The 25781-nt window shown below is 49.5% G+C and overlaps 1 protein-coding gene across 1 annotated transcript; it reads left to right on the forward strand.

Moving 5' to 3' along the window:
• The first annotated feature begins 1616 nt into the window (after window positions 1-1616).
• Window positions 1617-21506, forward strand: LOC149365111 (uncharacterized). The gene is made up of 5 exons (XM_089568788.1): window positions 1617-1921; window positions 6045-6222; window positions 11854-13092; window positions 16312-16629; window positions 21372-21506. The coding sequence occupies exons 1-5, from the start codon at window positions 1617-1619 to the stop codon at window positions 21504-21506; spliced, it is 2175 nt and encodes a 724-aa protein (XP_089424914.1).
• Window positions 21507-25781: the final 4275 nt, after the last annotated feature.

Consider the following 25781-nt stretch of genomic DNA (forward strand, 5'->3'; position numbering starts at 1 on the left):
GCTTACCGCGCGTCATTCCAGGACCTCCTCCAGAAGTCTAAGAAGCACAAAATGCTGAGAAAGCAAAAGCAGTCGCACCATAAGCAACAATGCTGAACGTTAGGTGCAGTACACATTTTGTAGGGGGACCAAAACAACGCATCGGTATATTTAAAAAGGGCCACTGTACTGGCAGCGATGAAACTGAAATCTCTTTCGTATTTTCTTGGTTCTGAGATGACACAAATGCACACCTGCTTGTATTTGTCGCCTAGAGCTGGACCTACTAAGAATACAGGAAACAGGTTTTTTTTGAGCTTCCAGGACTAAAAAGAAGAGAGCACGTTGTTGGGCGAGTCGGTCGTACATACTTAAAGAAGGAAATTGCGCTAAGGAAAGAAGGAATTGCGCATGCCCATTCTCGTCCGTGTGTTTTAGCGCAACTCCCTTCATTAAGGACTAAAAAGAAAAACTACAATATCCAAATGATTCTCAACGTGCCGCCTTTAGGCTGGACAATTGATCTTCGCGATCATGCGAAGGAGGTTTAGGATCTCAGATGAAGATAGAATACTCTTTACCCATGGCGGCACTGTGGGGCCCGTAGAAACGCTGAGTAGTTTGTGAGAAGGTTGAGACGAAGGCAATAAAAGGACTGGTCGGGGCCGGCAGTCGATGAGCGATGCACACCGCTTTCTGGCATCAGAAATCTTCGAATCTTCTTCCCATGCTCGTGCTTAAGACTGGCGTGAGCGGCTTTCAATTTTCATTACGATTTTGGTGCCACTGATAATAGCTGATGCACAACATATTGTGCAGCGGAACAAATAAAAGAACGTGTTGAGTAAACTATACAGCCGAGACTACTTTATAAAAATAATGGGATTTCAGATGAAGGTGTGCATTTGTTTATTTTCGAGCGGGAGTAACAAAACGTTGGTCGTTTGGTGTAACCGGTGACGTACACAGGGATACATGTGTATGGGCATGCATAATAATCTGCAATACGTACGTGTGCGCCTGTGTAGGTTTGTGTTTGCGCGTGTGGTTTGATTGGTAAGTAAGTGCTTGAGGGGCGTTTTAATCCTGCCAACCAAGAGCGAGACTGGAATTTGAAACCAATAAGAATGGTTTCACCATATAAAAATATAGTCGCAAGCTGGAAAGATGATTTTTTAACCCTAAATATAATGGTTAGGTTAAATACTTAGGTTAAATCGTTAAGAAGAAGAGAAACACGCCTTACTTAACTGTGTGCTCATCGTCTTCTACGAACACGCAACCTCCAAATAAAAGCCTCGCTTCAATGAACCAAGCACCGGTAATAGCAATGTAGGCGTCAGCAAACTTCAGGGAAATTTACTGCTTGCCGCATATTTGATCGCCAATAGGTAGGCGAGAACACTTCCTGCAACAGTTTATGTGCTTATATGCAATGTCTGGGATGATTTGCTGTGGCCTCTCTCTCTAAGAGAACGTCCTTGGCCACCTGGCGGAATTCTTCTGTGTAGTGTGGCATCCAGTTTGAGACACCGATGAGAGTAAAAGACAAAGAATGGATGCACAGGCACGAGGATATCGTTAGAGAAGCCCCGTGTGGTTAGCATTTGCAGCCGTCCTTCCATTTATGAGCTGGCATGCGGCGAGGTACAAGCCCCTTCCAGCTTCCCGCGCGACCTCGGGGCCCCGTTCCGGTTAAGCAAGAGTCGGCGACCAGGGCCAACCCTCGCGCACCTCCGCAGGACACGTCCCGTCGCGTCTCCTGTCTGCGCTACTCTTCCTTCGTGCTGGTCGCCGTCGTGGTCACGTCGGCCACCCTCCTGGCGACGCCGGCGCTGCTGTTGAATCGACTGGAGCTCTCCCGGCGGCGGCGATTCTTTCTGGAAGAAGACCTGCGGCGCTCTCGGGATCTGGGCGTGCACCCGTGCGACGACTTCTACCAGTGAGCGCTCCTGGTGGCTGTCATTATGTCTAACGGGCAAAGTAAACATCGGCCTCAAGCGTGTAGTTTTACATGGCAGTCTAGGAGGTCAACCATTGTGATATATTGTCTGACGCTGTAAACCACAAGTACAGACTGGCTCTGTATAGTGTTCGCGAGTTGTTGCTAAATATTAATATCTACCAAGTTTTCCTTGCATCATTTTCCACCAGTGCTTAGAAATATGGCTCCGTGTCACACATACTCCACTCAGCGCTCCACATAACGACTTTGTAACCTATAAGAGACCTACGATGGTTAGGTGGCGCGGAAATTCTTCCACTGCGCGTCTGAAAATTGTCAGTTGGTTGGTCGCAACAAAAGCGGGACGACGTACTGAATTACTACGGGCGCAAGCTTGTCTGGCAGCTTTGCTTACCCAGGTGCTCTTGACTGTTAGCTCACGCTCGCCATGTGTGGCTTCTCCAGAGAGACAGATGCGTCTGAAATACGCTTGCCCCTCTCGCTAGGCTGTGTGGGGCGCAGCTGCGATCGGCACGGAAAAGTCTATTGCAGGCTGTCTATCGCTCACTTTTAGGAAATTTCTCTAAAGTTGTTGCACAGGCAACAACTTCCTGTGTAGTTGGTTCGATTCACATGTTCGCGCTCCATTTTCAGCAGGAGGTCTCAGTACTAGTTGCTTACCAATGCGTGTTGCGGCCTTGTCGATTTCGTTCGATATAGACCGATGTGACACACGCCGTCATGTGCGGTCGCAAGTAATGCTATCCTCCCGATTTCTGAAAGAACAGGGGTGCACTTTGCAGTAATTGTGGCTGTAGGAAGGAACCACTTGAGAAAGAAACAAGAAAGGCTGGGCCTGATTGTTGTCTGCCCTTTCTGTACGAAGATTTTGAAGTACCACATCTTTAAGGCCAAAATTATCCTCACACCTACTTTCTTCGAATTATATCGTATTTTTACTCGACAGTGTTAAAAGCCCCGTTGTCCAAAAAACTGCAGTGGCCTAGCTCAGCTAGGCCGGGATATGCAAAGCGAAAGCAGTTTCGTTTACTAACATTTCGGTAGCGATACGCTGTCATTCGCCAGCTTGGCAGCGTCTCTTCGCGAGACGTTCTTCTCGTTCTTCGGGTGTCTTGGCCTCCCGCTTAGGCTTTCTCGCCTGGTTTTCACGCTGTCGGCCGGCCTTGCACCATACGAGACTTCTTCTGAATCGGAAGACTCAATCTCACGCATCCTGTACTGCTGCCGCAGGCCGGCGTGGTGGCTCAGTGGCTATGGTGCTCGGCTGCTGGCCCGAAAGACGCGGGTTCGATCCCTGCCGCGGCGGTTGAATTTCTTTGGAGGAGAAATTCGAGGCCCGTGTACTGTGCGATGTCAGTGCACGTTAAAGAACCCCAGGTGGTCGAAATTTCCGGAGCCCTCCACTACGGCGTCTCTCATAGCCTCAGTCGCTTTGGGACGTTAAACCCCATAAACCAACCAACCTGTACTGCTGCCGTGACGAACACGGCCACTCTCCTTCCGTGGTGCGCGTCTGAGGAGGAGACCATCGCTTCCGGCTTATATCCCATCTGCGCGGCGCGACTCTGCGCATGCGCAGTGCAGCGCAGCGACTGCGTCGCCATGGTTGTCATGGTACTGGTTGCCATGGTAACGGCGCATGCGCAGTTGTGGCCTTTGGCAGGCACCGCGAGATGTGTTTCTGCTAGCCTAGTGTAGCTTTCGCTACAAATACCCGGTGTCGATGTCGACGGTGAGAGCAAAAAAAAAAAAATGGGCATGACTCTGGCAGGTGGTGTTCAGAGAGTAACCTTGGAGGCAGGTGGGGTCAAGTGACCTTGCGGCGTCATAACAACGTGCCCAACAGATAGCAAACTGCCCACCATGGCAGGTCGCAGTTACATTAATGATTAGAGGCTCGGGAAGAGCAACATTTGTAGCACAAGGCCAACCGCTGGGAGCACCTGCCATCGCCGGGCAGTGGCGCATCGCTTAACCGCTGCAACAATGTGCCAGGAGGGGTATGAGGACTCCCGGCGATCTATGAATATAAGGTAGAGAGTGACCTTCTGCATATATGGGAATTAATTACGCTCTCACGTCATGCCCTTAAGGCGGATCTTAAGTGTCCCGTCTCCCTCCAATTTTTATATTTATCCTAGAAGTTAACACGTATTTATCATCATATTATAAATAACAGGATCGGCACAGAGAGAAAATGGCTTTGAGAAATGCCTAGTGTTGGGCTAAGCATTTATTTAGACCACCCAGGGATTATATGTGCCAGGCCCCATTACACGACGATTTTCGCGACTCGCTTCTGTTAAAACACGGCCTCTGGAGCTGGTTCAATCCCATCGCCTCGTTGTGCTCAGTATGAGACCAAACGAGCCACAAACCGGTTGTTGCGCTGGAGTTGGGGACCTTGTTATTAAAATTCTCGGGCACGTAAATGCTGGATATGTTCAATCAAAAGGCTGTCTTACACTTGCTTAACTATCTGTGGACACCTCGGCGTATGCGCTGCCACATTGATGAGACCAGCATTGGAATAATTTCTTGCTGCCACATCGCTCTGCCTGGGTAAACGAGACTAAAGTATTCTCACGTGGTGGTGACAGCAACGAAGAACAGACGAGCAGACTGATGTAGTGCTGAGATGAACTCTTTATAAGCCTGCCTTATGCCCCGAAAGAATTAAACAACTCGGCGGCGGCGTTTGCAGCAGGCGGCCTCAGCGGTCATGCAACGACAGAATAATCGCCGCTGTCGGCCGCGCTCAATTTTAAAGTTGTCTAAGAACGTCTAAGATTAAGCGCCAGTAGCAGTCACAACAATTTTGAACCACGTACAAGTAGTTCCGTGTGCTTAAGATCATTCGAGATGAACCTGATCGCGTCTCGCGTCAGAAACAGATAAAGCCAGATGCCGGCTTTGCGGCAGTATAAGCACGCGAAACAAGAAATCTCGGGACGGTTAAGTTTGTGTAAAACCTCTTCCACATGCAAGCGAAAATGCTAGCGAATCCTGCCGCCGCGGCGGAAAAACCTGTTTTGAGTCGTCGCTGCGATGAGCGGTGAAGTTCCAACAAGTTGGAAATTTTCGCTGCGGCGCGCCGCTCAATCGCTCAGTCGCTTGCATGTTAACCAGCCTTAACGCGAATGTTTGGCTGTTAGCTGTGGTGTGACACGAAATAATTTTTTGGACGCGTTTTGTTTTTCTCGCAAAGTCAGGATGCCGGAGGTGTGTCCTTGTTTGCGCAGTCCTGCAGTGGTACTCTACAGTGGGTTTCAGTGGGGCGTTTCGAGCCAACCACTCCTCGCATTCGCGGCGGACAGCCAAGCCTCTAGGCCGCCCGTCACCTCTCACCGTCTTTCCCTCTCTCTGTACTCTTCACTAAGAGCAGGAAGGGCGTTTCCCTCTTTTCACTTTTTCACCCGTCGCCTCCCACCCTATCTTCCCTTTCCCTTCTTGGTTATGGCGCTCGGCTGCTGACCCTAACGACGCGGTTTCGATCCCGGCCGCGGCGTTCGAATTTCGATGGAGGCGAAATTCTTGAGGACCATAAACCAACCATAAACCAACCAACTATCACTTATCACCCCATCACGGCTGGCTGAGTAAGTCTGAGGCCAGGCCATCCCTACGTGTGTGAGAGCTGAGTGTGTGAATTGCAGGTATTGGCAGTGCATTGTAGTGTGTAGCGCTTGTTGTCCCATGTCCCTTGGAGAGTGTTCTTTGAAGTTATAGTGGATGACTGTTGGCGGAGCAGTCCTTCCAGCGCTACTCTACTGTTTTGGCTAAAGTGCACATATGTTCTAATGTTTGTTTAGGCCTAGGAAAATGTTACTCCAAGGCTTATCTGTAACGTTCCACAAACGCTAGAATAAAAGGAGATTAAGAACAATGTATTAATTTTTGGCCATGATGAAAAATTAACGCGTTTCGTGGTTACCCGAAGTTACGATGGATGAAAATAATAGCTAGGCAGAAGCTTCTCGTGCAACATTATTGACAAATTTGGTAACCACTTGGTCTGCCACTTGAAGGCGCACACAGTAGTATAGATGCTTTCGGTCAGTTATGTTTCAGTTTCATCCGAGATAAATTTGGGTCGCAGGCATGTCTGCGGAGGTTGGGACGCGAACGTCGGGCGCCGCTACCGGTCGCCGCTGGACAAGTACCGAAGCGCCTTCGACGGCCGCGTCATCAAGAGCCTTCTCCTGAGGCCAATCCCTGCGCTCCCGGTGAGGGCGCGAGACAAGGCTTCGGCGATGCTGCTCAAGTGCCTCAGCAGGGTGAGGAAGACAGTCGAGTTGATCCCTTTGTCAAAAAGAACTCACCAACCACTTGCACTTTTCATCACTACTCCTAGCGTCGCTTCCAAACTTTTGCGCTTCCAAGTTTTATTTCCTTTTTGTCATATCCCGAGCACTACTTTAAAGCAGATGAACGTTACAATCCGAGCGAAATTTAACTGTTGACACCATTTTTCTTTTTTCCTAAAGCTCAATAACTTACCAAAACTTCACCAAAACTCCTCTTGAAACTGTGTTCTTCTCAAGCGTCCTCGCAATGCGCGTAAATTTTTTTTTTCAAGACCAAATTGTTGCTATTTTGCCGTTTAATATTTTTCGTCATCGTTTGCAATAAATTAGGCCTGTAATGTGTTTTCTTAATTGCCTTTCCCACTGCAAACTCATGTATTATTTTGCATCATTTTGTCCGGTGTATAAATATATTTCTTTATGTACAGCCTACCAAATCTTTAGCTAGCGTGCACGACGCCACTTTTTCTGTGCTTTATGACGAAACAAACTTGCGGAAAACTCGATATTAAGAACGGGTTTAGTGAGCCTGCGTTTATTTATTTACTTGAGACGCTAAGTGTGCTGAACGGCATAAAACATGATGTTAGTAATGAACTGTATAATGCGTTACAAGAAAGCGTGAAGCCCGGTTGTGTGTAAAAAGTCACATAAGCTTCGGATGTAAATGTTTTTCGTTAGCCACAAGTGAAAATTGGAGTCATTGTTTGAAGACAGGCCTGCCTCTTGAAGAACACGAGCGCGCACCAGCGAAGTTCTGGGCATGTCCACAGTAGGTGGTGGACATTGGCGTCGGAAGCGGGTGTTTCGCAGTGAGGGCATTTTTGCAGCGCAGGAATCTTGTCACTTTGCCACTGGTTGCGAACTGCAGGCGTAAGGGCCACTCTGATCCGCAGCCGCCTCAGAGAGACCTCCTCCACCTGTGATAGGTTGGGGGAAGGGGGTAGGTACACGGCGGAATAAGAGCACGTGTATTCTGCCTGAGGGAGGCTGAAGATGTTCGATGTGTAAGAAGTGGATCTGGTGGCAAAGAGGCAGGTGGAATTTGTGGAATGTCAGTTGAACGAGATATTATGTCAGGTGCGATGCGATGGGCATCTGTGCGAGCTTGTACCCAGTGGATGAGCATAGGCACCGGGTAAGATTGACAAGCAGCATGTATGGCCTGGGTAACCCGAAGAGTACCCCGGACTTTCATTAGATGCTTCAGAGCTTCTTGTGAATGAGTACATAGGTGCACCTGATTATAAGGAGGGTCGTCAGGTAAAGCCTGTGTTTAGATTTTAGATTTTCGCAACTTTGCTCCGTCATAACTACAGAAGCACGGAATATGCGGCCGTCACGCATGCCAGCTGAAGATATGGCCGGCTGTACATAGTCTTTGCACTTCACGCAATCTTCCCCCACGCCTATGTAACACCAGAAAGGGCACTTAGGATGAACAAATTAAAATAGATAAGAAGTACTGAAACAAAGGTAACAGCACAAAAAACGTAAGACAAGGTAACGAAAGGGACCGACTAACGCAGCGCTCACAACTGGCTTTTTTTTTCGGAAATGCGCACTTAAATGTCTTCCGCCGCGGAACAAGCTAGTGTTGGAGTCCACCTATGAAATCTCCACCACTTGTTGTAAAGGTCGTTTTACGGGGAGCTGCGTCGCGATCTATTATCAGAACGTCCAGCAGTTTTCAAGAGTACACACGAGCGTTGAAACGTTCTTCCTTGAGGGCCGGGGCTTCCGGACCAAAGGTCTGTCCTGCACAAGAAACAAGACATCTCAGCTGGAGTACAGTGGCGCACTGCTACAGGCGTGTATCTTGCTCCACGAGCCCTATATCGTGATTAGGTCATGCTATGGAAGCCTGGCTTATATACGCGTCTGCTTCTTGGTGATATGCTATGCCTTCAGCCTGCTCAATATGTTCTTTGTGGTAATACGACACAACTGTGCTGAGCAAATAAGGAGTGCATTCACAGTTTTACGAAGTGGAACCAGCTTCGACGAAGCCTATCCTTCCAGTAACTTTTCAAGTTCCCACAGGTGTTCATTTTAAGCACCTGCCTGTTTTTCTGCGCGTAAAAATGGCCACAAGAGAACCAGGATCCGTTATACTATGCCAAACTTGCACTGCGCATATATACGGTGTGCTGTGACGCACACCTCAAACTTCCGTGGTAGTGTCAATTTGTCTTGCGTTGCAAAGAGACAAAGATTCTTGCTCAGTTGGTTTGAAGCAGAAGACAATGCCTTCGCCTCGAATTTTTCCGCTACTTTTATCTTCTGTGCGGTGACTCGTTAACATACCTTTTGCTGCCTTGTCTGTTATTTTTTGGCTGTGCGGTTTTCAGCCCCTTTCTGCTTCTTTGACTTCATTCATTCAAGCTGCTCGCCACCAGGTGGCTGCTCTGCACCGAGAACATTGTGCTCTGAAGTTTGTTTGAACCTCATGCCGACAGGATCCCTTTATTGCTGCTCCAAGGCCCACCATGACGGTCCTGTTTTTGACCAGCTTTGTGTGGTTGGACTCCAAATCAAGAAGCGGTTTTTCAGATCTTGGTGCATAATGACAACACACTTGGCTAAGTGAAAACATAAAATTTAGATCCATAAACTGCAGGTTGCTCTATTTTGGCATTCCTTACGCAAACTTAAGTTCAGGCGCCTTGCTTAAAAACACTGTCGTTATGTTATTCAGAATTACGGAACACGAGTCGGTAGCACAAGAAAGACATCCACTTACAGTTAGACCTAAATGGAGTGCGAACAGCGCCTGTGAACAAAACATAAATGTGATACCATTGTACTTTCAGTTGCAGGGTACAACTAGCCAGATTCATGCTTCTGGGAAGATGTAACAAAGCACGTGTTCATAATCGGGTTGTAAACGAAAATCTCGCTGCAAAGTAGAAAAGTACTGCATATGCGTGTTCGCGCTTGATTCCAGCCTGACAGTACTTGAAGTTGCATGTACTGTCCTTCAGGTCTTTTTTGAGTACTATGTCTACTCTGCTTAAATATATGCTGCTCAGTACAGGGCCGAAGCCTGAGCCAGTGCAAATACCGGAACGCTGAATATGCGCGTAAGCTCCACACAGCATCGAAGTGCTCTGCAGGTATAAAAACAGCAGCAGTCTTTCGCGGACAAGCTCTCGTCATTGTCCCTCTGCTAAACAGCGCGGAACCAGCAGAGTACAAGAAAGAGACATGACCACACGAGCGCTGACTTCCAATTGCTCATTTCTTGCTCTTACTACGTAAACATACTCGGGAAGCGTCAGCCATTAACCAGTTACGAATTACCAACTCACTCTGCAAGCTTCAATTCATCATTGTTTGCTGTGACACATTTCTAGAAGTAGTACTTCTAACTAGTACGCTGACGATTGCGTCTAGTATGGAGAAAGACAACATGATTCCGACGCATTAGTACTTCGAAATGAGCATAGCAGTATTTCTTCTTGGTGACACATCTGGCTTATGAATTTAAATATGTCTGAATGTAAGCATAATCGCTTTACTCGAAAGCATAAACTGAAAAATACACAGTACTATTTAAACAATGAAATTATTTCACAGGTAAGCGAGGCAGAATTAACACTTGAGTTTAACCTTTAGCTCAGACTTGTCGTGCAACCGCCATGTAGATAACCTAGTCTTGAAGACTGGGCGCTTTTTAAATTTTATAAAATATTATAAAAATGCTCCACAAGTCGTCAGAGAACTGCTGTAGGTAACAAATGTTCGCCCTATTGTTGAATACGCCTGCGTCATATGGGACCCGTGCACGCAAGTTCTTGTTAACAAATTGAACACGATTCAGAATCGAGCCGCGTGTTTTGTGTTCCGCAGCCACTTGTTTCAATCCAGTGCCACTGGCATCAAAAATAACTTGGGATGCCCTCTTTACTCACGTCGGGGTTTTTTTCGACTCTGTTTTTTAGTAGTCATGTTTCACAGCTACGAATAAAGAGGCCTGTCTTTTCTCACCTAAATACATTTCACAGCAGCGATGTCTCCAGGAATAAGCTTAAAGAAATATCAGCGCGCACTTTAGTTTTTTCACATTTATTTCTTTCCACGTACAATCAGCACATGAAACCAACTTCCCCACGACATAGCTGTGGTTGCATCACATTTCGAACTGAGCGCGGCGTTAAAGGATGCCCTTCTTGTAGAATACTGATAGCGCCAGTCTGTAGGTCAAGTTTTAAGCATGAAATGCTTTTAAGCATGAAATGCTTTTAGCTGCCGTTGTCGGCAGTGTGGTGACATCACGCCGAGACCGAGAGCCAACATCCGGGCACTGAATTCCACTCATCCGGGCACTGAAACGAGAGCATCCGGGCACCGTACGAGATTTAACGAGACTCTCTAAGCACTCCTACAGGACCGGCATACAAGCGCCGGTAGCTTCGCGCCGAACGGGTAGTGGCGTTCCTCCCTTCCTGTACGGTGCGGTTCGGGTGCCCACCGAGATGACAGAGAATTACTGCTCCATTTCCTTTCCTCAAAAAGAGTTGCGTTCAATGGGCAAGGCATCGCGCCGAACGGGTGGTGGCTTTCCGTGGACTGCCTGGCAGCGCTACAACACGCTGTCGCGTTCCACTTCTAAAAGCGAAGCTTAAGCGTCATTAATTAGCAGTTAATTAGTATTTAGTCACTATTTAGAGATTTGTCATTACTTCGTCATCAATTATTTGTGACGTAATCCAGTGGTGACGTCACCAGTGTCACATAGGCAAAGTGGTACAAATGACCGAGGAATGAAAACAACGATTACAAAGCTGAAAGGCAAACAGAAACCGGATACAGCTGACGAGTCAGGGCGGAAGAGATTCCCCAGACACTCACAGGAAACGACTGCGTCCCCATGGACCAGTGCACAGTATGTGTGGTGTGTTGAACACTAGACCCATTTCAAGATTTTGACTAATGCCATCTACAACGAGAGGCAGCGATTTTTTTGCTCAACGTTCCTCCCTTTTACCGTGTGTTTCAAGTTTTGTAGATTATATTTGTGTGTTGGTATATTACAGTGCATTTTCGTACCTCGAGAGTCTTTTTGGGAGCCCATCCTGAGCCGAGCTTCTAACCTGACGACACAGCTGGCGGAGACACCCGAGTCATAGCGCGGTCCAAGTTCGTGCTAAGGTGGAGCGGATGGTTGAGCAAGGACAGGAATGAGGAGAAGCCGATGATTGGGCCAGACATGGCGCGACGCCAAAACCTTAGTGCAGCCTAGACAAGACGAGCATTTGGTTGCGCTGGGCCCGCGCTCCTACTGTAGTTATGCTATGGCCGGAGAAGCTCGCACCCGCTGCCGCGTTCAACAGCGTGAAAGTCGTTGCCATCGCAGAGAAGTCCCTGCCGTGCGCGAAAGCAATAATATAAAGTTGCGAAATATCGTATGTTTTGCTGCACGTACTTAGCACAGCATGGCTCCCCTGTGTTTACTACATGTGGTTGCTCCAGGCTTTGTAAGCTGAAAGCAAAGCAGCACAGCACAGTGCGCGGTAAACTGGCTCTAACCGGAAATGCAAGCTTTGAATGGGAACATTTATTTCAAGTACTTCACTCTTAACACTGCTGGTGCCACAGGTGCGCAGAAAAAGCACGTGGAATCTTCGCCAGTTGCTGCTCGAGCTGGGTCTTCCATGGCCGCTGACGTCTACGGCTACGCGAGCTGCGCTCCTACAAACTCTGGTGAAGTCTTCTTTGCACTTTGGCTTACACGTGTTCTGGGCCTTCTACGTCGGCCCTCATCCGTCGCTACCTCACCAGAGCGCCATCTACACAACCTTGGACGAACGTTGTGTCGAGTGGATTCGGGATTTCGAGCTGCTCATAGCGCGTGGAACGCACCACAATTACTTGCGGCGCTGTGCAGAGATTGTGGGAGGCACCGGGCAGTCATACTCGGGCATGATCGAGGCCGTAACTGCCGCACATGACGACATCGCCCAGCAGGTTCACCTTTTGTGGGACCCTGCCGCATTGCCAACCTTCCAGAGCCTGACGGACTCGGAACTTCGGCGGGCTATCAATGGCCATCTTCCAGACGACGCGCAGTTGTGGCCCGAAGACGAGATTGTGAACATGCAACCCGAACTTTTCCAGCAGCTCAACGCGACACACCTCAGCCACAGAGACTTCACAGAGCGCTTCAAGCTTTTCCTCGGTGCTTACGTGGTTTGGGTTCTGTCGCCGTGGGTCTCACGCTACCTTGCAGCGAGCATGCTTGCCGACATTGGCTGGGCTAGCACCGAAGAAGCCTACCGCTACGATAAGTGCCTAGATGCTGTCGAGTTTGCGATGCCCCTGGCAAAATGGAAGATCGAACATGACACGCAGGCTGAGAGGGCCAACAGCTGGAAGCTCATGCGCCTGTCCGCGCTATCGCTCAAAGACATGAGTCGTATTTACGGTGAAATGTTCACAAAGCTCTTCGCTCTCGTTGTGGACAGTGTCTCGACAAACGCCTATAATATGACCCTGATCTGGAGCATGCTCGACAAGGTATACGTGTACGTACGCCTCGACAGCCGCGCGGACTTCTTCGACGGCTACATAAGGGCCGTCGGCAGAGGCGTGGACGTGCTGAAGAAGTCCATGAGCCGGCCGCTGCCGACCATGCTGCACGCGCCAGGTATTTCCAGCCACGCACTGTATCGTCTCCTGGTGGCCAGGGAGATCATCGTCCGGAACTACCGCACGGCGCCGCCGCTTTTCGGCCCGGCCAGTATGCTGGCTGTCCAAGTGGCAGTGGCTGCTACGTTGATCTGCAGGGAGTTGATCGTCCTGGCCCGGTTTGTTTTTTTCTACGACGATCGCTTCAAGGTGAGGGCATACGGCTTTTACCTTACGTTCGTACGCTCTGCTGCTTTTCTCAACGTATGCGTGATTTTCAGAATTACTGAAAAGCCTGCGGTCGGGATAAGATCATTGACGCTTTATGCCGACTTCATACGCTTTATACTATCTGCTAACATGAACGGATACTTTTTGAGGCTGTAGGGAATTTTGTAAAATTGAAATCAAGATTAACAGACGTAACTATAATTAAAATTTAGAACCTTTTTAATTTTGGGCTAGGTACGCTGGAAATTTTGATAGTCAAACACACGAGTTATGAAGTCGGCATTGGATTTTTAACAAAGCGGAGAATTTCCTGTTAACGTTCCCACCTCGGCGCTTGTTACAACAAATTGAATGGTGGCGTGGCAGGGCCTATTTTTACATTTCCGGTAGTGATCCGCCGCTGGCAGGTAGGACTGTTTAAGCGTCCCGTCACGACACATTGGCCATGAAGGACGCCTTCGTGGAGGGCTCCGAATTAATTTAGACCACCCGGTGTGCTTGCATTGCACAGCACACTTTTGCATACCGCTTCAGTGGACACGCTGCCGCCAGGTTCGATCCCGCGATATTGGTGTCAGCAGCCGAGCACCAAAGCCAACTGAGCAACGACGGCATAGCAGTCTGACAAGCCACTTGTGTTACTTGCATCCTGAATGGAAGTGATACGCAGAAGTTTAGGGGAGACTTAATTAGAATACGTGTCGGAAATGCGGTGTCCGAAGTCAGCTCGGCCTGCTTCTCTTCCTTCGTCAGTGCTACTCGCCGTATGCGCTGAGCCTGGGCAGCCGGCGATACTCCATATTCCGCGAAATACTGCTGGGGTCGCCCTCTCCGCATGCGGGGATTTTCCCGTGCGGTAGACACACGCGGCGTTGATTCCGGCTCGGTTCCAATCCGACACGCGGAGCTGTCTAGACACGTCTGCACACAACCAAGCGCACCTGCTAACACACGCACAGCCCGCCACCGCGCTCGGCAGATTTCACGTAGTCTCATGACGTAACCAAGCCGTTGAACAAACCAGCGCTCGGTGAGGTCAGTTGGCCTCATGACGTCACCCTCCCAGTATACCAATCAGCGATTTTTATCAGACGAACGCGGGACGCCGCCGTTTTTTTTTCTGCTCATACTATGCTCTTAATGCTACCAGCATTAATAAATGCTTAAACAAATAATGGTGTATCCAAGGGTATCCCCTGCCAGGTGGCTTTGCACAGAGCCACCTTCGGGCAGTGAGTAACACGTGCTGGACTGGAAGGCGCTGTAGATTACACCAGCAATCCGACACGCTGGAGAAAGTAAAAAAAAAAATGTGGGGCTGGCACTAACGCCGCAAGTAAAAAAAAAATTATTTTGATGTTTACCGCTAGGGTAATGCGAATTTATGCTACAGCTAGACTGGTACCAAGTGCTCATGGCGCCAGTTGAAGTGTACAGTAACTACTAGCGACAATGACTAGCGTAAACTTTGAACTGAACTTCTATAAAATTTCCGCGTCAGTAAATACGTGACCATAGCGCTAAAAAACAAGCATTAGCCGTCTTTCTCATGTCTGCGAATTTACGCGAATCACTGTCATTTGCGCCTCACACAAAAGATAAAGCGAGGTGACAATACTTTAGAAGAAAGGAAAATTATTTATCTAGCGGTGCCAGTAAAAGATTTCTTGCACACGCTTAACAACATGCGTGATGTATCACCGATGCCTCAGTCATCTGTCATAAAGCAGGTGCAAGCGATTCTTCAGTGGCACAAGCAGATGAAGAACGTTCGTTTCTTGCCTTAACGTTCCCTCGCTACGCGGATTGTCATGTTGCGTAAGGCGGTGACGCTTGGTTAATCGTTGCGTTATTTGACAGACACATTAAAGGTAGTTGGTGTTTTTTCTTTTACCAAACGGACATGTATTTATTGACGCAGGATTCGTTATTCCACCTCACGTCAAAGTTTAAACTCGTTCTTGTCTTTTGTCTTCTCCTGTACCCTCTTTCCATCCGCCCATACATTTTCTAGTTTTGAAGCCCGGGGTGTCTGTTGCGATTATGACGCTACCCTTGCACTGACGCCACGTATAAGCTCTAGTGAATGCGTTTTATTGAGGAGCCGGTGCAAGAGTGAGCCATGCGGTGTGGTGGTGGAGTGTAGGTGTTGTAGGCGTGCATGGTCATGTCGTGTACACCCGGCCAAATCTTTAACTTGCTCGGGTGTTGCATCGCTAAATGCACCTTGTAAAAGGTTCTTTTCGGCTACACAGCTGGCATATTCATGCTGTAATTTGACACTTGAAATGGCATTTCATTGTCTTTTTTTGCTCATTTAATGTTTGTTTGGAGTACTTGCGTGCTTCGATCAAAGTTACCAGAAATATTCATCTTCTGCCACTACGAAGAGCCGAAACAAGCGGAATACGCAGCAATGGTTCTGGTGGCGCATTTGCGCTTACTCTGGGTAAACGACTTGTCCGCCATGAAAGGAGTGGTAGTTTACCCAGAAAAGGAGGCCATATGGACCAGAACCATTGCTGCGTATGCCGCTTGTTTTGGCTCTTCGTAGATTCGGACGATTTGGATTTCTAGTAATTTTATCTAATCATGCAAGTACTCCACTCGAATATCACGTGAAAAAAAGTCCCCCAAATTCCACCTCAGGCGTCAAATTACAGCATGAATATGCTAGCGGTGTAACAGAAAAAAAACCTTTTACAAGATGTATTTAGCGATGCAACACCCGCCGCGGTGGCTCAGTGGTTACGGCGCACGGCTGCTGACCCGAAAGACGCGGGTTCGATCCCGGCCGCGGCGGCCGAATTTCGATGAAGGCGAAATTCTAGAGGCCCGTGTACTGTGCGATGTCAGTGCACGTTAAAGAAGCCCAGGCGGTCGAAATTTCCGGAGCCCTCCACTACGGCGTCCCTCATAGCCTGAGTCGCTTCGGGGCGTTAAACCCCAGTAAACCAAACCAAACCAGCAACACCCGAGGCACTTCAATATTTGGCCGGGTGTACGCGTAGCCGAATGTTTTGATGCTCTACCTTTGAGAGAGAGGAAGTACTCTGTGTGCCATGCCGCTGCAGGAAACACAGGAAACACAGGAAGCGTGCAGGAAACACAATGTAGGCGCTAAATGTTTCACACTTGTGCGCTATTCGCTTCACTAAGGAGCTAGTGATCCTGCTCTCCCATATCTGCTGTGCACAGTGCAATCCCACGGATCCGATCCTCCGCTACCTGGAACCGCTGGTGAAGATCGTTTCGAACTACGAGGCTGCCATGAACAGCAGTGGCTTCCTCTCGGCCCCGACAACGCGCGAGCGGCGGGAGCTGATGACTGCCGGCTGGGCGGCACAGATCGCCAGTAACATCCTGCGCCTGCCCGAGGCTCGAGCCATGGCTGACGCCGAGGCAGCGCTCCCGCAAACTCAGTGGGCTTTCCACGACGTCCCCGCAGAGCAGCTGTACTTCCTGATCAGCTGCTTCACTCACTGCGGCGCCACGGGCCGCGAGCTCCAAGTGCAGGTAATGGAGTCTCAAGCTGTTTCGAGCACCTCTCAGAAACTGTTCGGCCTCCAAGGGGTGAGCATCGCCCCTGACTGCGTACTTGTTGCACGCAAGGACGAAAAGTTGCAGTGAGGGTTCATCTTGCCACTGTTTATTTTCCTTGCCGGAGTGACTTCATGTATGTATGAAAGGGTGGAAAAAGCACAAGAACCTGTTGTTTTGCGTCCGGTACACGTGTATAATATCATTTCGCTGCCAGTAATTGGTTGGTTTATTGGGGTTTAACATCCCGAAGCGACACAGGCTATGAGGGACCGGAAATTTCGACCACCTGAGTTTCTTTAACGTGCACTGATATCGCACAGTACACGGGCCTCTAGAATTTCGCCTCCATCGAAATTCGACCGCCGCGGCCGGGATCGAACCCACGTCTTTCGGGCCAGCAGCCAGCGCCGCAACCACTGAGCCACCACGGCGGGGCTCGCTACCAGTAATGAAATTAGAATTGCTACCGTGGAGAACAATAGATCTCAGGCTTCATACAGCCTAGCTAGTTTTATTTTTCCGCTGCCAAAGAATACATGTACACCAGAAAAGAAGGCTGTCACGTCAGTGTTTGTGACAAAAGGCTGCTATTTGCGTTTACCCACTTGTATTGCAGCACAGTAGGGCCCGCGAATCCACACAGTAAACTTTTGTGAAACAAAGTTTACGTACTGACACTAATTAAATTATTTGCCTAATTTTTCATTACATTGTTGTCTAGTGTGGCTCCTGCTTATATCTGAAGCGAAGAATTTAACATTTTGAATAGTGCTATGGTATATGTCGATTATAAACTTTCGCGTTTTTCTCGGTTTCCATGTAGGTGGATTCGACTCATTTCGAAAAAAAAAAAAGATGGCGGACTATCGTGGCTAGGCCATGCGAGTTATGTGCGCTAGTGCTTCGGTTTTCACATCGGTATCTGTTCAAGGCTTCGTTTTCAAAATCAAGCAGGCTTCAAACCAAGATCTGCGAAATTGGACTTAAGGTCCGCTTTAAGGATATGACTCGAGACCGCTAATGGATTAATCTCCATATTTGCGGAATCGGTCATTCCCTACTTTACATCCATAGATCCCTGGGCGTCTTCATACCACTCCTGCTGCAGTTGTAGCGGCTAAGCGATGCGCCGCCACTGCCCTGCGATGGAAGGTGCTGCTACCGGTAGCGCCGAGCAACCGCTTGCGGCCAATCATTAATTGAACTGCCACCTGCAACGGTGTGCAGTTTACTTACAATCCGTTGGCCAGATTGTGATGACATTGCAAGGTCCCGTAACCTGGATGACCTGCTTGCCATCTGGGGGGACACATAGGTGGCAGGTTGCCCACAACCAGATGGGCGCAGGAACCTCAAAGACAACAGTTAAGCGGCTCAGTGCAATCTGTAGTGCTGCAGCGGCAGCAGCAGCGGCGCGGCCTGTTCTCGCTGTCCTATCCATAGAGATGCAGCGATGGCGTAGAGTTAGAGCATTCGCCTCGCGTTCAAGAGGACCGGGGTTCGAATTCTGGTGCCGCGGAATTGCATAACGAGGCCCGGGGTGCGGCCTGATCTCGATGGCCAGAACCGACAACTCACTGCCTCACTTGAAAGTTGGTTTTGAGGAAAGGAAATGACGCAGTAACTGTCTCACATATCTTGGTGGAAAACCGAACCGCGCTGTGCCGTAAGGGAAGGGATAAAAGAGGGAGTGAACGAAGAAGAGAAGAGGTGCCGCAGTGGTGGTCTCCGGAATAATTTCGACCACCACATCTTTAACGTGCACTAACATTTGCGTTTCGCTTCCATCGAAACACGGCCACCGCGGTCGGCTAGATACGGTACCCAGCACTGCTCGACGTTCCGACAGGCCCCTCGCGAGTCGGAAATAATTGTTTTTGAAGTGGGATTACATGCAGCCAACGCAATAGCGACCTCCTCCGCGTGTGTTATGTGACGGGCTCGGAAAGTAAAGCCGTTCACTGTTTTGGAATGGTGGACAACTGCGGCCTTGTACCAACCCCCATGGTGGTGGCCGGAGGCATCCACGTAGAATACGCCGAGTTTCGATCCATAGTGGCGGGCCAAGGCTTCCGCCCGCGCCAGGCGCCAGCCATTATGGTCCTCACGGTTTACGTTCGCGGGAAGAGGGCACACGTGAAAGGCGCATCTCCACTAGGAGGGAATACGTACGCGCTCTTCCATGAGAGTGATGAGTCGGATGTGTAGTCGGGCAAGGAGGCGGCGACCCGACGATGTCTTCGAGAGACTTGTGTATTGGTTGGTTAAGTGAGCTTCCCGGAGCTCCCGAAATGTGTTCACCATGCCCAGCCCCAGGAGGCGCTTGTTGGAGGTGTTCGCGGGGTGGTCCAGAGCCCGCTTAATAATTTCGAGGATGACTTCGAGTGAATCCTGGTCTTGCTTCCGCAGGTAGAGGTATGGAGTCGAATATAGCATTCGACTGGTTATAAATGCATGCGCCAGCCGCAAGGCGTCCTTACATTGTAACCCCCCGCGCTTGTTAGAAACCCGGTGGACCAAGCGGCCCGCCTGGTCCCCCACCTGACGGAGTTTGGCCAATGTTTTTTCTGACCGTCTGTCTTGATGTATAAAGAGCCCCAGTACCCGGACATCGATATTTTCAGGGATTGAACCTGTCTCAAGAGACAATGAAATTTTGGTTGTGCACTTTGGTGAGGGGCGTATGTGCACAAATTCAGACTTTTCTTCAAAACAGCGTCTGCACTGGGGACCTAGCTCACCGGCGTATCGTTTGGGCTTCTGCTCACATGGGCCTTGAGGGAAATTAGGCAGCTGACCGCTCCGCCCACGCGCTCTCTCACCGGACATTACCCTCGAACCCCGACGATCAGGAACTCGAATTCACTCCAGCTTACTCCTTCAAAAACATTTTCTTACTTTATCAATCTGGCCACGTCCTTTATCCCCGCCCGTGTAAAGGTCTCTCAAAGGAGGAGGAGCGGCTTCTGCTTCGCCTGTATACTAATACTTTGCTGTGCCCGGCAACTCTCAAACACTTCGCCCCTATCTTTCTCGGGCAGCTGTCCGCACTATGCGGAGAAGCTAGTCTTCGGACATCTACCCCATGATAGGGGCCTGCCTCTCCAGCTCCAACCCTGCTATCCCCCCCTCACCCCAACCCAACCCGGGAGGACTGGGAGGCGACCCTGCTCGGCTGCTCTGACCTGCAGGCCCAACGGGCTTTGGTCGCGTGAGCCCGGGCGGCGGCTGACGCCACTGGGGTACCGAACTAGGAACCTCCACGTACTTGTAATGGCTGGCCCCCTCTGGGTCAGCTCATACATAACCTCCTTAAGTGTTTCTGTACATAAATGTTTTTTCACCACCACCACCACCACCGCCGCGGTCGCGTTTGAACCCAGGTACGGCTCAGTAGACGAGCGCCTTTACCACTTAGCCAGAGCAGGATTTGGCCACCCTGATGTAGCACTTGGCCACAAATCTTCTATGAACAAACCAGTTAACAACAGTGATGTTGAGTAAAGAAAGGTGTCATCGTTCTTTTCCCGGCGTTCGATTTAACTCTTTGAATTCCACGCGAGGCATATGGTTTTTCTACTTTCTAGTCAATTATATTTTAGCCTTAATGTAACTGCGCTACTAATGTCACATTCATCAACACCGCAAATAAAACAGAAATAATGCAAACATCCCTGTATGCTTTTACTAGTTTCGGAGACTGTTGGTTTCTTTCATATGCATGTCATAACAAGCCCCTCACTTCTCTACCCTTGTGTGGTCAATGGCTTAGCGAGGGCCTCGCTTCTGGCAGTCTTGATGCTATAGGTAGCATAACAGGGTTCTCTCACAGCTTCCGTCCTCACCATTAGATTACGTTTCACGTCACATTCGCGGTAGTACAAAGTGTGATATACACCCACTGCTAGGACGAGGGTTGCGCTGATAAATATTCTTAAATTTAAGTTTAAGTGACACGGGTTCGATCCCGGCCGTGACGGTTGCATTTCGATAGAGACGAAATGCTAGAAGCCCGTGTAGTCTGCGATGTCAGTGTATGTTAAACAACCATTAAACATCAGGCGGTCGAAATTATACGGAGTCCTCCACCACTCCATCCCCATAGCCTGAGTCGCTTTGGGATGTTAAACATTATAAACTAAACTAAGGTTAGATCACACGCAGCATAAATATTCGCAAAAGTAGGGAATCGGACAGCCGCCGCAGTAGCTTAGTTTGTGCGCGAAATTGAGAGGTCGTGGGTTCGAATCCCACCAGAGACATGTGGTTGTTTTTCTTCCCTTTCCTAATCATCTTTCAGCCTTAAAATATTTCCCATTGATCAACACCAGAAAAATAATAATAGAATCATACTTTTATCCCCCGCCGCGGTGGCTCAGTGGTAACGGCGCTCGGCTGCTGACCCGAAAGACGCGGGTTCGCTCCCGGCCGCGGCGGCTGAATTTCTTGAAGACGAAATTCTAGAGGCCCGTGTGCTGTGCGATGTTATTGCACGTTAAAGAACCCCAGGTGGTCGAAATTTCCGGAGCCCTTCACTACGGCGTCTCGCATAGCCTCAGTCGCTTTGGGACGTTAAGCCCCAATAAACAAAACCAAACCAGACATACTTTTATGCTTACCATGGTTTCAGGAACCGCTAGTTTCTGCCAAAATGAGCGTTTAAGCATTTTCAAAGTTTACGCAAAGTTAACAATTTTCGTCTTTGTCCCCACCAGAGGGCCATCTGCAACGTTGCCATGCCCTCCGTGACGGCCTTCAGAAAGGCGTTCCAGTGCCGGCCACACCATCGCCTGGTGACAAACTTCACTTGGCCGGAAGCAACCACGACGACCGGTGGTGTCGCACTCTAGTTCTACTCACTCAAATTTCGATGAACTTTACTGGTAATCATGTAAATGTCTAAGCTCGCAAGCTTTTCCACGCGCATTTTACGTGACTTCACCCCGTCGCATGTTAATCGTTGCCGAAAATGCAATATAAGTTATAGATCTACGCGATTTATATCACGTTCACGCTTGTCTGGTGACAAATTTTTTTACTCCAGGTGCCTTGTGTAGAATTTCGCTACCGGAGGTTTCTGGACGAGCATCGAGGGTTTATGCGGCAGGAGTGCTTCCTTCTGCATCCCAAACAAAGCCGGGCTAAATGATAGCTTCAATCGCCGAACTTCTGCCTTGTTTAGTCTACGAATTCGTTAATACTTACGCTTATTCATGGGGCCCACTAAGAAGAATGGGCATCTTTCGGCGGGCACTGTGGCACAGCTGAAATGTATGCATATCGCGTCGTCCTGCTAGAAGTGCCTTGAAATGGGACAGAGACGCGCTCTTCGCTTCAATTGCTTTGACGCAATTTTTAGAGAGCAGCTGCTGTATCTACGATTTTTTCATGAGCTTCTATCGCTCAAACTGCCACAATGGTGTGGCTGTGGTTGTGTGGTCTTCTTTTTCTAATGGAGTGACTGAACACTAGCGCTGGACGAAACTCTCGCTTCTAAGAGGAGCTTTCTTGGTGTTCTTTTGTACAAAAGAGCCTGGGTATCCTGCCCGAGGCAAACATTTCATCATTGCACTACTTCTTTTTATTTGTTCAATTTTTACTGCTAAAATATATTGTAATAGTGCGTCTTCTCCGGATTCCGCGAACACTGTGCTGTATGCCGCAAACTCCGAAAAATAAATCCTCTTTGTTGTCCAGCTTAATTTTTGTTTTATGCAAAACTGAGGCATACGTAAATAGATTTTTTCAGTTAATCTTTCGGATACATCAACTTGACTGCTGCTATAGCCACTTTCAAACCAGAGCACAAATAAAGAATTCTTAGGCCTTAAATTACGGCTTTCTGTGTCTAACTAGTACTCTACGAACTGGCTAAAATAGTGCATTGTTTATCACGCCATGTTTATTTTTAAGTGCTCGACTTGTACATAAATGGAACGATGTCTTCAATAAAGATGAGTTTGTAGAAGTTGCGTGCAGTTTTGAGGTATAGTGCGTATTGCGCGCATAATCGAAAAACGCTGACAGGACAAGGTGACGCACAATTGGGCACAATTTGCTGTTGTGTTTGGCAGCTTGGCCGCACTATAAAAATAAGGGGACACTTAAAGCTCCGCCTTAAAGGTATGACGCTATAGCGTTATGGGTCCCTTAAGCGGTGTGCGGTCATCTTTGGAGCAACTTCGCACATGTCGACAATGCTTTATTTTTTACTTTTTATTATGACATACATAGAGTCGGACGAGCGCCCGACGGCAAATTTTTCTTTCATCGCTATCGTTTGTCTGGGCACAGTGCAATGGAGGTGGAATGACGTCACTACCCTCTAGACCACTAAGGAATTGCGTTGTGGCGTATCACTGTTGTGTTGTGTGATCGTTGTGGGGTGTTTGAATTATCCGCTCGAGGTCAAACGGTTGTGACGTCATGTTCCTCTAGACCAATCCCGATTTTCTCGACATGCCATCGCCGATGGCGGGACGCTTAACGCTATCGCACTAAATATAGTGAAGTGCACATATCCTAGTGAATAGTCAGTATACATATGTGTCAGTGAAGTATACATATCTGGCGTCTGAAGCGAATCCTCCGAGCCAAGCGAGGTACCTCCCGCCCACTTTCACCTTCCAGAATCATCACTTACCTCCTTACAGCACACCTTAGCTAGAGGCTGCTTGCCCTCCCCTCGCCACCCTGGGTCCACCGCCTTACCCCCCCCCCCCCCCCCCCCCCCCCCCCCCCCCCCCCCCCCCCCCGAAGCGCTATTCATCACCCATCCACCTTGCTCTGCTCTCCAAAAGCTCCAGCCACCACAAAGCCACCTACCTCATCTTCCACAAGGCCTATACACACACGAAGTAGTCCATGCAGCAGAGTGTCTTGTGGCAAAATAAGACTTACACTTAGGGTTGTAGGTGTTGTGAGGTGAGAAGTTTTCAGGCGAGGGAAAGGCGTTTGTCTGTACTTGCCGCAATATAGGGCAGCTTCCTCCCTGAGAGTTCGTGGTGAGGGAGTACAGTATAGATGCGAATGTCCTCACGGCGCTCGTTTAAATACTGTGCCCAGGAGAAATGCGTGCCCAAAAACTGCCCCGCATTCTGGGTCAAACCCCGAACTGTCCTCGGGGCAACCTGGTTCCATCGCTGGTAGGTAAGCGCGTTTGCACTTTCTTTCCCATGGAGTGCCTTGGCACCCGGACGATTCAGTAGCAGCAGGCGTAAGCGGCGAGAGGGGGACTCGCTACTCGTGCTGCGATATGGTTGAGGCTGCCTTGTTTTAGATGCACGCTTCATGAGAGTCGATAAGGATTATAATTAACTGTTAATTGTTACCGTGCAGTGTGTTGTGTGCTGCATGGCTTATATCTTGCTATGGAGAATTCTCGAGGTCCGAGGCGGTGCCAGCGTGAAGTTCAGTAGCGACGAGCTTTGGCGAGCCGCCGGTCTAGGCTACTAGAGTGTGTTTCTTGCTCTCTGTGTTGGCAACGGGGATGAGTCTCTTGCAAAGCACGTACTCGGGCTCAACCGTAGCGATTCTGCATCCAACGTTCACGGAGTTATCTTCTGACCTGACGTCGTATGGGTGCATACTGCGCAGTATAAGTGAGACGTGGAATTGAGCGCCCTCCTCGTGAGTGAATTGTTCTCTGTGGTTAATGGTAATATCGTGCACCGCGTAGCCGACGAGCACGAAGACATCGCAGTCCAGCGGGTTTTCACACAGGCGCTTTATTTGGATTGCATTGTGCGCGTCTAACAGTTTGTCTAGCGTGTTGTTCATGGCGAGAGAAAGGAGTCCTGTTATGCATGTGCTTTCTTTGCCTTTCATATAGGAGCCACCAGATGCTCTTCTTTGATGACGTTGATGTACGGGAAGTAGTAGGTGGGGTGCGAATGATCTAAGGCTTAAGTCAGTTCAAGGATGTCGGTCTCTGCCTATCCACGTCGACTGTTGGACGCGCACCTTACTATCTTCGTGACCCTGTGGATCTGTTGCTAAGAGAAAATATATGGTGGAGTCCGCGTTGCCAAGCCCACGGATACTGTCCTCGTTGAGGCGTACCGTAAGGTGTGGAGGTTAGCGCGGTCCTGATTGTACGTGGAACATGGAGTCCGCGTTGCCAAGCCCACGGATACTGTCCTCGTTGAGGCGTACCGTAAGGTGTGGAGGTTAGCGCGGTCCTGATTGTACGTGGAACATCTCTAGTGAAGCAGCGCAACGGCACAAGGCCAAGGGAAGAACAGGACAAACACAGCGCTGATTCAACACAGCGTTGCGCTGCTTCACTAGATATGTCAGACCAACTCGCCCACCAGTTCATGTTGTACGTGGAACAGTCCCGACTTCTCGCTGCACATGTCAAGCCCGAGCTCTGCGCCCTAAACGGAAAAGAGTATAAAGGGAGTAAGCTCTGCTCTAGCGCACTGCCTTTTTGCCACCCATATGGGCGTATTCGTGTTCACAGTGTTCACTATGCATGCACCGGCGTCCGTTGTCTCTTGAGGCGCATTCTCTGTACGTGTCCATCCGAGCCCGTCGGGGTCTATATGGCACGGTCGTCTGCATAGATGGCATGCCTTACGCGGTCGATCGTGTTGAGACTGACAGGGGGACCCGCCATTGTGACGTTGAACACCAGGGGCGAGCGCAGAGGCCCGGTGGCGCGCCGCGCCCATGGAGCTGGAGGCGAGCAGGCGTCGCCGAACTGAATCTCTCCAGTGCGACTGCGCAGGAAAAAGCGGTCGTGGCCGTACACACGCTTACCCATAGTTTGCGGCCCCAAAATCGTCTCTCCCTCCGACCTCCGGGCTCGCTTTTATACCCTCGGTGGTTGACTACCTTTGTATCACACGTCTGCAAGGAGTGTGTCTCATCAGCGGCGGTGCGCGCCGGCCTGGGCACGTCCGAACGTGCTGGGACGCCTTACCGCCGGGCGCTGGGCAGCGCTGGACCCATGAGCTCGGCACCTGGCTTCGGCATGATGTCAGCGAAACGGTTTGGTTTGGTTTATGGGGTTTAACGTCCCAAAGCGACTAAGGCTATGAGAGACGCCGTAGTGGAGGGCTCCGGAAATTTCTACCACCTGGGGTTCTTTAACGTGCACTGACATCGCACAGTACACGGGC

This window comes from Amblyomma mixtum, chromosome 2 (assembly GCF_055824585.1).
Source record: "Amblyomma mixtum isolate Tamu chromosome 2, ASM5582458v1, whole genome shotgun sequence".
NCBI classification, from domain to species: domain Eukaryota; kingdom Metazoa; phylum Arthropoda; class Arachnida; order Ixodida; family Ixodidae; genus Amblyomma; species Amblyomma mixtum.

What these genes read in the sequence shown, in the direction of transcription:
- LOC149365111 (XM_089568788.1), top strand. Translation starts at nt 1,617, where the DNA reads ATGCGGCGAGGTACAAGCCCCTTCCAGCTTCCCGCGCGACCTCGGGGC. An exon ending in TGCTCAAGTGCCTCAGCAGG is followed by an intron (nt 6,223 to 11,853) that starts GTGAGGAAGACA and finishes CTGGTGCCACAG; the next exon opens with GTGCGCAGAAAAAGCACGTG. An exon ending in TCTACGACGATCGCTTCAAG is followed by an intron (nt 13,093 to 16,311) that starts GTGAGGGCATAC and finishes TGCTGTGCACAG; the next exon opens with TGCAATCCCACGGATCCGAT.